Source organism: Malurus melanocephalus, unplaced genomic scaffold (genome assembly GCF_030028575.1).
Source record: "Malurus melanocephalus ecotype Western Australia unplaced genomic scaffold, MMel_1.1 scaffold_165, whole genome shotgun sequence".
NCBI lineage: Eukaryota > Metazoa > Chordata > Aves > Passeriformes > Maluridae > Malurus > Malurus melanocephalus.
This window is the reverse complement of record NW_026623397.1, coordinates 979,111-994,760: the sequence shown is the minus strand read 5'-3', so window position 1 is coordinate 994,760 and position 15,650 is coordinate 979,111. Positions and strand designations below refer to the sequence as shown.

Sequence of the window (15,650 nt, the reverse complement as noted above, 5' to 3'; positions counted from 1 at the left end):
GGACCCTTATGAAGAGTTGTTTGGGTGGCTGTGGGGCAGCCCCGGCCCCTCTCCCATGGCTAGGCACACGGTATGGCAACGCCTTGGTGGCCATGTGAAAATCTGGAAGGACTGGTGAGCCAAGGTGCTGGGGCAGAACTGGAACAGGTCTGGTTTCCAGGCCATCTCCTCCCATGCCTACATCAGCCATTAGGCRCTGTCAGTTTTGCAGTATTGCTCCCTGCTTCTGACACCACCCCAAATTTACGCGGTGATAAGGCAGGTTTTGGGCGGACTTTGCTGAACTGGCAGCAAGGGAAGAAGTTTACAAGCATAAATTTAATGCAATGGAAGCCTGTGAAATTGCTCCTGGCTGTGTGCCTGGTGCTTCTGTTGACGCTGGACGATGAAATCACCCAAGCAGTGTCCCCCTGTCCTGCGTGTCCTCCCTGCCGTGTTGGAGTGGAGCATTCCCATTGCCCTCATGCAGTGCACGCCCTGTGGGCCAGCGAGCTGGGCTCCCCAGTGCAGAGCTCACCAGGGATGGATGCAGTGTGCAYCCAGTGCCTGCAGTCCAATATTGCTGCAGGGATAACTTGGAGAAGCGAATTTCCCAGTGCATGGAGCTGGGCAGCAATGCCCTCCAGCTTCTTGCAGGCAGGAGGGCGGGTTTTGCTTCCTGGTCCAGCAGGGAGTTCCCCACTGGCTTTTTGCCTGCATGAACACTGCTTGGGTCAGCGGTGAGGTGGGGCCAGCGGAGCTGCTGGGGCCACCCGGTTCCTGGGCTGGCAAAGTGGACTTTCCTGTTTCGGCTGTGCAGTGCAGCCACCATCCCTTCTGCACCCTCAGCTCCGTGCCCGGTGGGGTCCCATCTCAGCCCACAACATGCCCCTGCCACGGCTGGTGGCTTGAGTGGAGCCTGTGCTGCAGGGAAGGGAGACTGACGCTGGGAAGGATACTCGTGGGTAAGTCTGGATTTTGTGAACCCGGTCAGCACAGGGTGGGAACAAGAATCAGGGTTCCCCCAGCTCCTTCTCCAGGAACATGGATGYTCGATGCTCCCTGCAGACTGCCCTCTGAGACTATGCCTCCTGTCTCAGACCATGGCAGGGCTGTCCACATCGTTCCCCAACGGTGGCTCCGGTCATTTTGCAGGGCTGGGAGAGGTTGGGTTTTTTTAAAAACCAGGGTCAATATTAGACTACTGTGACATAGCCCGTGGGGGGTCTGGCAGGCAAAAAGTACTGACACCTAATTCTGTGCTGGGTGCTCACCTGTGCTGTCCTGTCCACCGTTCACTACATTCCAAAACTGCTGCCTGGCACCTCTTAAATACCTGAGCGGTGCTTCGGGTGTCCAATGACACAGAAGTCCCAGGTGGCCCTGGATAAGTAATTTAACCTGCACCTCACTGTCCCAGCAATGACACCGCAGGGATGACAGCAGTTCCCGCGTCTCTCCAGCCCCATGTCTACATGCAGCAAAGCACACTGCTGGAAAAAGGAAGGGTTCTTGCGGGCTTCACGGGCTCAGCAAACTGAAGTGCAGAGATAGTTTCCTCCTCCTCGGGAAGATCCTCATGCAAGGAGCGCCTTGGGATGGGCACAGCGCGGGTAGAGTGCAGGCAGAGCGAGCTGGAATTGGGACCCGTGAGCAGGGAGCCGCTGGGCAGCCGGGGCAGAGAGACACGTCCCTGCCGGGCTGGGTGTCACCCGTGCCGGGGTGGCTGCAGCCCCGCTCCCCGCGCAGCCCGGCTCCGGGCGCGCCTCTCCTGCTGACGCCAAAGGAATTCGGCTATGAGGAAGCRTTCATGCTAGAATGAGAGGCTTGCCAAGGGGAAAGCAATGCTATAAAACCACCCTGCTTTAAGTTTGAAGCCTTCCCTTAGGCTGTGTCAGCGTTGTCATGTGCGCAGGCCGGGCTCACGGAAAGTTTCTGAGCGGCTGCGACCCCAGCCTGATGGTAGCACTGCCACCGGCAACGACRGCACCAGCCCAGAGCCAACCTTCCTGCTCCACAGCTCTGAGAGAGGAGAGAAAATGGCCAAAAAGGGGTGTTAGCTGATGATGGGTTTTCCCGGAGCTGAGCAAACCCTTCAGCTCAYGCTGCCTGGCCAGGGAGAAGCCAGCACAAAATAGCTCTTGGTTTGTGTCCCCTACAGCCAGGTGATTCCTCTTCTCAAAACGCCTCCTCCCATCTCCCCGATCTCTCCCCTCTCAGCAAACAGACTGCAAGGATGTAAAGGATGAGGCTGTATGTGAGGGGCTGGTTGGCGCAGAGCCCTCCCTGCCAGTGRCTCCCTCCCGCTCTGTTTCACGCCTCATTGTCGATGTGGCCAAGCCCAAACCGCTTACCCTGGGCTCTATCTTTTAATTGTGTTTGCTCTCATTAGAGCCCTGGGCCGCGGGCAGCACGCGTGCTACCGGAAAGGAAATCCCCACCCTGTTAATTTTGCCTGTGCTCCCAGGTCACCCCAGCTTAGCCATGGCAGTGGCAGCCAGGAAAAGCAGGACTACGGCCTCTCCACACACCAGCATCACCACCACGGCTTGGCCGGGCTTCCTGGACAGCTGGCTGAGCCGGATCCCGTGTGAGTACAGCGGCTCTTGCCCTGCTCTCTCAGACAGCGTTAGCTGCTGGGGCTCCTGCACTCTGAGGCTGTGTATTTGCTTCTCCCTCACTTAAAATCCCATTTTCTAGTGGGTTCCATTTGGGTGGGGACACTGCAGTGATACCGTGCTACTTCAGGAGCTGAGGGTATCTTTGCTACCCATTTGGGGAATGGTCTTCCACCACAGCCTCCCTGCATGTGGCCTGTCCAGGATTATAAAGACAATATTGAAAGTACAACTCTTTAATGCTGAAGCACTGTGATGGGGTTTAAATGTGCTCGATACGTTTTGCTTGGTTTTAACTCTTCTGTCTAACTCTGCTCCCAAAACACCGCACCAGTACCCAAATGGGCGCTCATCACCGTGGCTGTGGCAGGGGCCATTCTCCTCCTTCTCTTCCTCATCTGCATCATCAGGTGCTGCTGCAGCAAGAAGAAGCCCAAGAAGAAGGAGAGAATTGGCTTGTGTGCCGTCAGCAACTCCACCACGACCAGCCTTGTGCGTCCTGCCTTCCCCCCAACCCCACCTCCCTCCTCCTCCCTGAGACCTTTGCTGCTGCACTGCCCAGCCCCAGGGATGGTGGGAGCACAGCATGGCAGAGACATGGCTGGACACATCCTGAGAATAGTGTTGCTATCTGCCACAGGTCCAGCCTGAGATGGAGGACCTGGAACGGGGAGTAGAGCAGAAGTGGCGAGGAAAGCTGCAGTACTCCCTGGAGTACATCTTCCGCAAACAGGAGGTGGGGATTCTCACGGCCATGGTGCAGCAGGAAAGCAGCCCTGCTCTTGCATGGTCCCTCCTTGCTGCCCACTGAGGTGGACATTCCCTCTCTGAGCTGCCTGCAGCTGGCCAGCTCTCATGGCTGTGCTGTGGGAAGGCATCCTCATGGCTGCAGTTGCTTCCCACTGAGCCCCCGGCCGCCTGACCCCATCCTCCTCCATCCAGTGACCTTGTGCTCCTCTCCAGCTGAAGGTTGGCGTGAAGCAGGCAGTCGAGCTGAAAGCCATGGACAGCGGGGGCACTTCTGATCCATATGTGATTGTCTACCTAWCGTCTGATGTGAAGAACAGATATGAGACCAAGGTTTACCGCAAGACCCTGAATCCCATCTTCAATGAGAGCTTCACTTTCCAGGTGGGAAACTATAGCTGGTGATGGTTTTTTGGTGCCATCAGGAGTGTTACATAGACACTGCYCCCTKGACAAAAACCTSTCYAGACAGGGAGATTCTTGTGCAACCACGTTTGGGAAGTGTGATAAATAAATATCTTGTAAATAAGATAAATACCTCTTGTTTTATCTGCCAGTCCATCCCATGGGGCAGGGCTGCCACTGAGGAGTGAGTCCAGGCTTTTTGGATCTTCCCCTGCAGGTACCCCAGGCCGAGGTGTCTGAATCCACACTGGTGATGCAGGTCTATGACTTCAACCGCTTTGCCAAGCACGACATCATTGGTGAGGTCCGGCTGCCCCTGGCCAGTGTCAACCTGCAGCATGTCATCGAGCAGTGGAGTGACCTGGCGGTGGCCAGTAAAGTGGAGGTTGGTCCTGGTGGGTGGGRAATTCTGCTGGGAGGGATGTGCTGTTGCTTGGCTTGCCACCACCCCAAGAGGCAAGCCCTTAGGGGCAAGCGTGAGAGTGGGGGAGGCTCCGGAAACCTGGGGTCAGCCTGGTACTCAGYCTCTGCCTGGTACTGATTGCTGGCATCTCCCCATCAGGAAGAGCCTCTGGGTGAGATCTGCTTCTCCCTGCGCTACGTCCCCAGCACTGGCAAGCTGACTGTGCTCATCCTGGAGGCCAGGCAGCTGAAGAGGATGGACTCTCACGGACTCTCAGGTCAGTGGGGGTTGCTTGTGCTCAGACCTTCCTCCTCCTGCCCAGGCCTCAGTGGTGGCATCAAGAGGTGCAAAGCCTTGAAAGCTCTTGGTGTTAACATCTGTTTCCTGGTGCTGTCATCATACTGAGCTCTGGCTGACTCCCAGCCTTCCCCAGCACAGATATTCCATCTTTGGGCAGTGCTGGAGATATCTCCCAGGAGGAGATGTCATGGATGGATTGTACAGGGAGCTTGGCAGGAGGAAGTGAGCTCCRAGGTRGCTGTCTCACCATAAGGAGTRACAAGTGGGATGTCATGGTCTCCTYGGGAATGGCTCAGGAAAGCTGTTTTGTGGCTGAGTTCTTCAGTCAAAAACTRTCACTTGTGCCAGGTGTGTCCTCTCTCTCTTCAGATCCTTTTGTAAAGGTGCATCTCATACTGAACAGGAAGAAATGGAAGAAGAAGAAGACAAGTGTGAAGAAAAACACCTTAAGTCCTTAYTTCAATGAGGTGTTTGTTTTTGAGGTGCCTTTCAGTCAGATCCAGGTGGGTTTCCCTGAACTGCCAGGGCTCAACGGGTTCCCACTGCAGCAAACCCCCTCCCACTGACCCTCTTTCTCATGTGCCCCCCAGAATGTGGACGTGGTCATCTCCGTCTGGGATCAYGACAAAGTGACCAAGAACGAGCCCATCGGCAAACTCTTCCTGGGCTGCCGAGCCACAGGCAACCAGCTGCGGCACTGGTCCGACATGCTGTCCAACCCACGCCGGCCCCTCGCCCAGTGGCACATCCTGCAGCCCCCAGATGTGGTCGACAAAGCCCTGGGACTGAAGTCGCACCTCAAGCTGCCCCTGCACTCCAGATAGTGGGGGTCTCCTTCTCCATCCAGGGAGAAGGATGGCAGGCTTGTGGAGGAGCCAGGGGCTTCTGCTCAGCAAGCTCTAGRCGTGCTGGTCCCAGCTCCTTGTCAGCAAAGAGGGGACTGGGACTCCTTCTGGCCGAGAGATGATCTGGCTGCTGCTGCTGCAGCTCGTGCCCTGTGTAACGCTTGGGGTGGGGCAGCTTGGCAAGGCTGGACTTGGAGCAGAGGGTGCTGGAGGGGATGGCATGGGCACAGGAGCCAGCCCATCCCAACTGCTCGTGGGCTGGGGGGGAAATACACAGAGCTTCAGGYTCATGCTAAAACAGAGTCCATTGACGTTTATAAAGCAGAAGGTTAACGTGCTGATGGCATGGATGGGAAATTACTTTTGTTGTAACTTGGCAAGAAGTGTCTTCTTGGAAAGGCTTTATGTATCTGTGAAGGCTTTTAAACAGGACCAAGGTATCAAAGCATGTAAGAGGTTTGAGGGGAGAGAATGAACACAGGTGGGTGAGAAAGGCRTTGGAGACATAGCACGAGCTCTGCAGGGTGTGCTCTGTGTCCTGTCTAGAGGCTACATGAGAAGCAATGTGGCTTCACACTTAGCCCATTCTCAGCCCACGATGATTTGTGTGTGCTAGAATGTGACAGAGGCTCTGGGACTCTCAGTGACCATCCCCATGGACCACACGGATGAGAACACACAGTGTGACACACACAGTGTCAGCTCCTGCATGGTCCTACAGGAGTGGCACAGCAAGGTGTGCCCCTCTGGCCCCTGGAGGTCCTGCCAGGGTGGAGGGGCTGAGGCTCTCACTTTCATGCTGTGATCACACTACCCTGGTAAAGGCTGGGTTGCAGCCCTCATGTCACTTCTGGGCAGGTTTCATGTTTAATCCGGGAGGTTTTTGTGGCCACATGTCCTGCCCTGCCCTGCTCTCTGGGGCCCTGGGGTGGGGGCTACGTAAGCAAAGATCACTCCTGGAAGGGTGGGGGCACTGGAGTGGTGCCCCTACATGCCCTTGAGTATGCTGCAGTTTGGGTTGAATCCAGAGCACCTTCTCTGAGCCATCTGTAGGAGAAGATCCCTGCATTGGGCTAGAGGAGGAGGGAATTGCTCCTGATCTAAATACATCTGCTACAAAGCAGCCACAGAACACGAGATCTGGGCTCATTCTGTGGAATTTTGGCCCCAAAGACAAAAGTCCTTTTCACCACAGGGAGCTGCAGGCACAGTGCTAATAGCTACTGCCTGGGCTCTGGAGGGGACAGAGTCTGGCACATTAATGAAAAGCCATTAATATTAAAAAGCAGTTAATCTGTGATTACCCAGAGCTCCACAGAGCGACTATCCAAGAGTTAAACACACATGAAGCTGAGGAAGATTATGAAACCTCTCGATAGAGATTAATGACCTGATCTTAACCATAAAAAGCTGCTGCTGTGTCTGCCTCTTGATAAATATTCTCCAGGCTTCGCCGGGGCTGTGAGGAGGGAAGAAATGACAGGGTGGTTTTGAGATGACTGTAACAAGTGAAGTGTGGCTTCTGCTGGGGAAACAGCATCTGCTGGCAGYTGCTAATGAGATGGAGGAGGAAATCAGTCACCTGAGAAAGACTTGTAAAGGGATGTTTTAAAGCCTTGGCCTTCAGTCTCAACCTTAGAATCGGCCTAGAACAGGCTGTGCAGAAGGGAATATTTCTGAATTTGGTTTGGGGTTTTAAATCTATTGCCGGGTTGGTTTTTGGTGATGCTATCATGGTGATTTAGGGCCCTGCAGCATCCAGAAGGCTTCTGGAGGTATTTGGAACTGGCGTTTCTTATTTGTATGTACATGTGTATGTGTGCTTTTTCCAGTACTTCTATTTTGAAGTCATAGCCTTGAGGTTCACTRCATAATTTATAGAGCTTGCCATGAGATGGAGGGGCATATTAGTCCCAAAACAGAGGCAGTTGAAGAAGGTGCAGAGGCAGCCCCTCCTTGAGAAACATCACCCCCACACCAGTTCCTSCCCCTTCTCTCTCCAGCTCTGGCCCTGCTCAGTGCCTGGCTGAGCAGAGCTGGTGAGGGAAAGCCGATGGTGCTTTTTGGGGGAASGCCAGGGAATGTGGGAGCGAGCACCCAGCTGGGCTGGCTCTGGGCAGCCTGGGGTGAGCCTTTGTGCAGTAAAACTCAGCAAACCGAGCTGTTTGTTCAGCAGGGAGAGGCGAGCAGGTGGGGATGTTCCCCACCCAGCCCCAGTTTTTAATGCACCGCCAAGGCTGCTTTTTCCCTCTGTCATCGTTTCTCCTTCTCAACAAGCCTTGTGTGCTTACAGCGTGGCTTTCAGCACTCCCCTCCTCTGGCAGGATCCTCTTAGTATGTGCTGGCAGCTGTTTGAAGCAGGGCTGGTGGATCTGGGCTTCATTTCATGCCTTATTTCACCCCAAATGAGCACAGCCTACTCGGGAGCCTGTTTGCAGGAAGGCAGACAGCCCTGTCTCGTGTTCAAACCATCTCCTTTTCACCTCCGTGTGCCCTTGGCRGGGGTGGTTGTCCCTCATCCATCAAATTCAGATGTTTGAGCATCTTCCGCCTCACCAATGCTCCTTCTGCAYTTGGAGGGTGGAAGATGCAAAAAGAGAAGGAAAAGAGGGGGGAAAACAACTCCCCCCTAACTTGTGTCTGTGCTGGATTCCCGTGCCTGCATCTAGAGGGCAGGGCAGGTACGTGCTCTGAGCTGGGTCTCCGTGTCCTCTGAGCCTCACCAGCCAAGATTTCTTCTTCTGGAGACACAGCCCGTGTGTGAGAGGGGGAGAAAGCAGCGATGCAGTGCAAGCCCGTTCCCARGGCTGCAGAGCCAGCTGGTAGCCGTGTGGCAATGATGGAGGGTCTGAGTGGCTTTTTCCAGGAGGTCGGAGCCAGCCCRTGCCTGATCCTGCACCACAGGAGCAAAGAGGGTTTTGCTGGTGGGTTAAAGCAGGAATCCAAAGCCATCCAAGGTGCCCAGGTGGTGTATGCGGAGTTTGGTTCTCTTTTTTTAACTGAAAACTTTGCAGATTGGTGGCAAGGCAAAAAGCAGGGCTTGGGTGAGCGGAGGTCTGTTAAAACAGACAAGAAGCACTGAAAATTGAGGTGTTTGTTTGCTATTAATATTTATAATCTCAATTATTTACATCTAGATCCAAGGCTTCTGATCTCCAGAAGTATCTCCCAAAGTGAATTATTCCCTCATTCAGTGATTTTTTTGGGTATTTGTGCCTGCACTCAAGGAAATCAAAYGGGAGAGCTGCACAAGGAGAAGGCTGAGCCTCATATGTGCTTGTCACCAGTCGTCTGCAGTGAGACAAAAATGATTATGGGCTGTCATCGTTCGGCCTGGGTATGGGCTGGCTGTCCTCCAGCCACAGAWTTTTTGGCTAGTCTCAGAGTTTTTGAGAGCTGGAGAGCATCTAAGCTCTTCTCACTAGGAGCAAGCATGCCTCCTTTATAAATATTCCTTAGCTAGCATATTTATGTCATGCAATTTTATGGGCGAAATGTCTACTCCTGTCGTGCATGGGTTTATTTTTTAAAAGATCTAGCTCCTGGATCCTTATCCCTAGTTCCCTTTCTCTAGCCCCCTTTTCCTACCCTTTTCTCCCCCTTTCTCCTGCTCCCTTTTCCCAGCCCCTTCCCCCTGGTCTGAATGCTGCTGGAGCTCTTCTGTCTGGGACTGTTCTATCCCAGCTTGGGCTTGTTTTGCTTCTGGAGACAGAAATGTTTYTTGGACCACTTCACATCTCATGTTCCTTGTCCTGCCACAGGCAGGAAGGGAGGAGGGTTTTCCTCGTGGGGGTAGAAACCTCCTGCCCCAAATAGTCCAGTCTGAGAAACAGGAATAACAATGGGTGCCAGAGGTGCTTCCCAAAGTTCCAATTTGAACTTTGTGGGCAGGCCTGGAAAAAACAGACCTCCCATTTATCCATGTTTTGGGTCTAGGCAGGATGGAGCCGAGGGAGAAGCAGCATGAGGATTTCATAGTTTTCATACTCGTGGGCAAAAAGTGCTCCCCAAAGAAGTTTGGCATTCCGGGTGAATGGGTACCCATCAGTGATGACTTTTTGCATGTCAACAAGATGGGAATTTCTCAGCCAGCCTTGCTGACTTCACAGAGTGGTGATGAAACCCCTGCAGGAACTTACTGCCACTCAATTTGAGCAGAAACAAACACCGAGTCCGTTAGCAAGAAGAATTTAACTAAGCTGAAAAGAGGCCTTGACCTGCAAACAGCCCAGCCCCTATCGTGTTTTATATTCTGTGAGCAGYGTCTGGGAGGATGGTGGGTTTGCAAACAAGTGTTTCATCACCCTGCTCATGAACATGGACATTGCAGATGTCCCTGTCTGAGCCTAAAAAGCTCTCTGTGGGAAATAGGCACTTTGAGCTGTGAATCAGTCATTGTTGGCTTGGTAAGGGAAACACTGCCCCTTGAAGAGCTGGTGACGAGCCCAGTGCCTGGGAAAGAGGTGGCTGTCTGGAGGGGAAACCAGCCCAGCTGGCATCTGGTGTTGCCCTGGATCAGAGAGCATTTTTCTCTTTCACGTACAAGTCAGAGAAGTTTAGACATAGAACCCTGAATCCTGGCACAAAGTTTGTCACTTAAGGCAGTCCAGATAAAACACTTGTCTTTGGTGTTCACTCGGGATGTGACAAAGGATGTGTTCGTATTTGCAAAGGCCTCTGCTGAAGGTTTCTCTGCTGAAGGTTTCTCTGCTGAAGGTTTCTCTGCGTTGGATGTACTCATCCCACACCATTCCCAACTTGTGCACACGTGCTAAAATCAGGGCTGCCTTCATAGAGGAAAATTCATGTCTCAAGACACCCTCTGAATTAATCAGTTTTGGGGGTGTCCTTGAGAGATGCTCAGTGGGATTGGGTGTTGACTTTTCCTGGTGCAATCCTCTTGTACTCTGAGCTCACYCGCTCCCTTCCAAGCCTGATTGAGAAGCAGCTCCAGAAGACCTTCRAGAGGCCATCTCCTTGCAAGCTGTCTTGTCTTGGCCTTCTCAGTGTGTGCAGGTAGGTGAGGTTGCCAAGGGTCTTTGCAGCTGACAGCTATTTTTTATTTTGTAAAATGAGGTGTCTGGGGTCACACAGAATTCACTAAAAGCCAGTGTGCTTGAAATGTATAAATGCTGGAGGATCGTTCCTTGCGTGGCTACTGATTTGTAGGGCTGATCTTGGGGGGAAAAGAGCTTTGTGATTTATCAGTTTTTCTTGAGCTCGATGGCTTTTTTTTTTTTTTTTTAACTAACACTATGTTCTTGCTGCTGCTTTGTCTTGGCACAGAGAGCATGAAAGACCTTTTGAGAGCAAAGACGTGTTTCAGCCATACTCATTTGAGCACACAGAGGTCTCAGCTTGTTCTCCAGACATATTCTGTGTCATGTCCTGGCCTTAACCAGGCTTTGAGGATGTGCAGACACTTGAAGGATTGTGATCAGGTGTTGGGTCACTTCAGTAACACTACCCAGGGGCAAGCTGGGTGGGAATTCCAGAGGGATCACCTCCTGGACACACCAACTGCTGAAGGCCTGGGCAYGGAGCAGCGCTGGGCAGAGGTGTTTGCTTTCCAGAGGGCTGCCAGATCAGCCTGGGGTCATGGAGAAAGTGCCACACTGTGGAAGAGTCCAAGGCTTCTGGTCCTGGGCAGAAGTGAGAAAAGCCTCTGAAAGGAGTGAGATTTGTGCCCAGGGCTAGGCTGGGAACCAAGTGATCCTAACCCTGGCTATGAACACGACTATCCATTGCTAAGGACTGAAGCAAAGCCCCTGTCTGCTACCACAGTCACCAGGGGCTTCATCCAGAGGAGTTTTCTGGTTTTTGTCCTTCCCCTGAAGCTGCCCTTCACCCTTTGTGTTTTCATTTTGAAACACTGTCCTTTCTCCAGGCTCCAGCTTGMAGCGAGCTGCAAACTCTTCCAAAAGCCCACACCAAAGAGTGTCCCTTTGGAGTGGAAGGGATCATTAAAATGCCTTGTTTCTCTTCAAGGCCAGTGTTTATATTGAAAGCAGCCATGTGTGAGTACTTATGCATGTCCAAAGGGAGCTCTGTTCCTGCAGGCACTTGTCCAGATTTGGTGAGAATACAATCATAAAGTGTGTGAAGAGAAGGATGGGGATGTGGTGCCCATCCTGCAGCCAGGATACTCCGATCTCTGATCTCAGCACCATCAGCAGGAGGCAATCACTGCTCCAGCAGGGTTGGTCTGTGTGTCCATGTGAGCCTTTGCAGCAGTTGGTGTCTGTCCCTGGGCAGCAGGCTGGCTGGACATTGGAGCTGGTGCTGTGCAGGTTTCCAGAGCCTCTGGTGTCTCTGAGTGCTGGCCATGTCTCCTGGCTCGTGCAGCTGCAGAGATGAGTTTTGGTGGTCTCACCGGTCCTTTCCTTTGTATTTCTTGGCAGATGGAAGAGGCTGAGAGCAGAGGGGCAGTCCACAAGATGGGGTCCCTGATGCAAGACCACAGATCCAGYCCCACTCCTGCTCCTCCCCTGTCTTCTCCAGCAGACTCCCCTTTGAGGCCAAGCTTTCCCATCACTTGCCCCTGTTTTTCCTGCAGCTGTGGGGCTCTGAGCCCAATTCCAGCCCCCTGCACCACATACCAGGTCCAAGAAATCCCTCAGGGAAGCTGGAAATAAAATCCACATGTCAAGGAGCCCACTGGTCACAAACCTGTGTGTTGCCCCTTCACAGGACCCGTCATCACTCAGATAACTGACTGTACCCACCCTGGGCACATCAATGCCATCRACAGTAGGCACTGAGCTCCGAGCTGATCTCTTTTGCTGTGCTCCATGCCTGGGCTCCAGGAGGTCCAGAATGCCTTCACCTCACTTTGCTGAAGGAAACCCTGGAGAATTTTGAATGGAGAAATSCCCTTGTTTTGATTCCTCCACCAAGAGCTGAGCTGGCTTCTGAAGGATTGWTAGGCCAGCAGTGGCCAGATGTGTAGAAGCAACATTTCAGAGGGACAAATCCCCTGCGGATCCAGCCTTGCCCACTCTAGGAGTGTCTCCCTCTTCCACCTGCTACCATGGCAAACSCCTGCAAGACACCAGCCCCATCCCAAGGATTTGCTCTTCCTTCAGCAGCATCTGCAGCAYTACTTGCAGGGTGCTGAGGGTGGTGAAACAGGAAGCCTGCAGCAAGGGATTTGCCACAATCTATATAATGTCTGGGAGGCGCCTGGAAAATATCATCAGGGCCATGTCTGAATAAGCCTAAAAAACCCAGCTGGAGGAGGAGGGAGCGCCTGGCCTGGGGGAGGAGAGCAGGAGCTGTTTGGGTCCCTGTCTCCATGGGATCCCCKACACACACGCACTACATGTGCTGTGACCAGGGCTGGCAAATATTTCCAGCTAYGTTTCCACCTGCTTCTCCTTCAGATCCATGGAGATACGGGTCTGGGTCATCCCACAGAGGGGATTACCCTTGTTGCTGTCAGCATGGGGCTGCTCCCCCATATTCCATGGCCTATGCCCAGCCCCCGGCTGGATTTGAGCTTTGGGGCCGCCTGCAGAAGCTCCACAGRCTTGTTTTTCAAAAAGACTGAGTTGTGCTGAAATATTTCACACAGGAAAGAGCTGCAAATATTTCCCRTGTGAGGGAAATAAGTGAAGTTAAAAGAGCACGCTTGTGCTGGATGGCTTATTAAGGGATTGCTTTTGCATATGCTGTCAGCTGTAGATTTTTGGGYGGCAAGCTCTTTCCTCTCTTCCTTCCTGAAGGGCAGAGCTGCTCCCAAGCCCTTGGAGGCAAACTGAGTCAGGCCCTTGTCTACGGATAAGCCATTCTGTGTATCCAAAAGGAAATTTTTATTAGAGGCCTTGCAGATGGATGGCTGTGTGCAGGAGGCTGGGCTCCCCATAGATTTGAAGCCGTATCAGTTGTGACTGGTTGGTGGCAGCAGGATGGAGAGGAAGGCTCACTCCTTGGCACTTCTGAGGAAAAACACGTCCCCAGCTGCTCCGGACTCCACGGGTAGAAGATGTTCTCCTCCTCCCCACCCCTCCTTCCCTGGGGGCTGCCCTCTCCTGTTCTCCTGCCGGCCTGGCCTGCCCCAGCCAAGGGAGGTGCACAGGGGACTCTTGCACATCATTGGTCTGAGAAGGTCTCCATGCCCTTAAAGAGAAGGTGCATTTTCTGCTGAGCCACCCGAGACGCCCTTTTATACCTCCTTACTGAGCCAGCTGCCTGTGGCTCGTCTGTCCACCCTGTCCAGCCAGCACGACTCTGATTTTCTCCTCCAGACTCGGGTGAGCCTTTTTGTGTATCTCCTAATGACCCAGCTTGCTCTTGGGGAGTGATGGGGGAGCAGATTTACTTCCCTGAGTATTAGGGAGATAAAAAACCAGGTGGGGGTGACCTGCTGGGAGGAGCAGGGTGGCTGATAAAACTTTCTCCATCATTTGCCTGTTGGAGAGGGTCTGTCCATCAGAAAATCTCCCTCTGTCTGTTCCGGTGACCTGTTTTCCTTTTGGTTTCGTCCTTTCCCCTCCCTTACGCGGTGCTGCTCGCGGCGTGAATGGTGAGGGCGAGCAGAGCCACCGGCTCCCTAGCGCTGACCTCCGCAGGGCCACAGGATTCGGGATCCCTGCCCGCGGTATCTGGGCTGCCCTTCCCGCTTACACCCCTTCCTCCAGCTCCCTCCCGGTGCATTCCTCCCCAAAAACACCCTCGGACAGGCGYCGACATCCAAATTTACGGCGTCCTCCCGGCACAACAGGTGATGGCAGCCCCCGTGGCGGGCAGGGAGCTGCAGCCCGGCGYTGTCGCCTGTGTCGCCCGGCGTGGCCGCGGCCGAAGCGGGAGCGTGTGTCGGTAAAAATAGCCGGCGATCCYGGGCTGCAGCTCCGCCACCTGCGGCCGCCTGTGCCGCGCATCGCTCCGGCCGCCCCGAGTCACGGGGCTGGCACCGGGGAAAGGCTGCCGTCCCAGGAGACAGCTGCAGCTCCTTCTGCAGCTCCCTGGCCATTTTTAGAAGCACTTTTCCCCCCTCCTCTCCGAAGTAATGTGATGGGTCTGCACATTTTCCAGGATAAAGTTTCCTTGGCCCTACAAGCTGTGCCTTCTGCCTCGGGCATGAGCCCCCGTTAACACTTCCCCTCCTGACAGAGCCTCCCAGGGATGCAGACGGCTGTTTTTGGGGCCTCATCTGTTCTGCAGAGGATTGGCTTAGGATATGCAAGCAGCAGATATTGCTCTGCTAGAAAAGTAGATCTCTATTTATGTGGAAATAATTTTCAGCAAAGCAAAGGTGCTCTTTCATCTCTTCCCTAATATGCTGCATTGTAGGTTAAAAATTTCCATTTAAAGCAAATGTATTATTAAAGCAAATTAAAATTTCCATTTAAAGCAAATGTAAGGAATTATCTGGAGAAATTTTCTATGCCTGTATCAACTCAACCACAACTTCCAACCCTTCTCTGTGTCACCTGTGCTGAAGTTGCTGCAACAGGCTCTCCTGTCCCACAGAATGAGTGCGTACACTGGCAGCAGCATCCTCTGAAGTCCTTTCTTGTCACCTGGGGTCAGTGCCAACCCTTTGCAGGCTTTGGGATATTTCTTATTTATGAAGTGAAGTAAGGTTGAATGGCAAAGTARAGCAGTAAACTGAAAACAGCTTTTGCCTTTTCTTCTTTTGTTGAATAAAATTATTTACTGGAGGTCAAACAAGAAACATACCTGCAGGAATCACTGTCACACATCTCTCTTTTTCTGGTTCAGCCCCATTTGGTCTTTTTTCAGAAGTCCCTTGATGYTGAGGTTTGTTTTTGCTATGAGTAGATGTTTGGCTCTCATCTACAAACTGCAGCCTAGTTCCCCATATGATGAAAAGTTGGTGAAGTTGGGAAATAAGAACAGACCTGTTCCTCTTTTTATTTTCTAGCGGTGTCTTGCTTTGTTTTTAAACACCAGAAAGTGACCACAAGCATGAATAATTATGAACTTTTTTCTTGGTTTTCATTTCAGGCTCACAACCATCTAAACCAAGATGTCTGAGTAAGTTCCCATTTTTCTGTCTCTAATACATTGTTGGCATACATAATACATATAAAACCTTTTGTTCAACTGTCAGCTTGTTATGTTGTTAAGATTTTTCTGCATGTTTCCAGTTAGGATGCTAATTAACTGGTTTTTTTTTTCCCCCCCTCTTTCCCCTTTCTCTTCCTTCCTTTTCTTGCCCATCTGCTTTTTCTCCTCTTTCCCCTTTCTCTTCCTTCCTTTTCTTGCCCATCTGCTTTTTCTGAACAGTGAAGAGGTAAGTGTGTTTTGTTGGGGTTTTTCCTTTAGCAATGCTCATGGTAGCAGTCCTGGCTTCACCGTTCCTGCTTAGGAAAATCAGCTGCTGGGGGA

General features: G+C 52.6%; 1 protein-coding gene and 1 long non-coding RNA gene across 2 annotated transcripts; both read left to right on the top strand.

Annotated features, from left to right (window-relative positions):
• Positions 1-719: 719 nt before the first annotated feature.
• SYT8 (synaptotagmin 8) lies at positions 720-5,950 on the top strand. Its single transcript, XM_057372161.1, has 9 exons — positions 720-944; positions 2,447-2,569; positions 2,932-3,089; positions 3,238-3,333; positions 3,561-3,728; positions 3,967-4,134; positions 4,312-4,429; positions 4,822-4,955; positions 5,043-5,950. Exons 2-9 carry the CDS (start codon positions 2,464-2,466, stop codon positions 5,274-5,276), a joined length of 1,182 nt encoding a protein of 393 aa, XP_057228144.1. The 5' UTR covers positions 720-944; positions 2,447-2,463; the 3' UTR covers positions 5,277-5,950.
• Positions 5,951-10,597: 4,647 nt separating this feature from the next.
• Positions 10,598-15,301, top strand: LOC130577052 (uncharacterized). The gene is made up of 2 exons (XR_008965730.1): positions 10,598-13,549; positions 15,267-15,301. It is a non-coding gene; the product is annotated as an uncharacterized LOC130577052 (long non-coding RNA).
• The last annotated feature ends 349 nt before the right edge of the window (positions 15,302-15,650 follow it).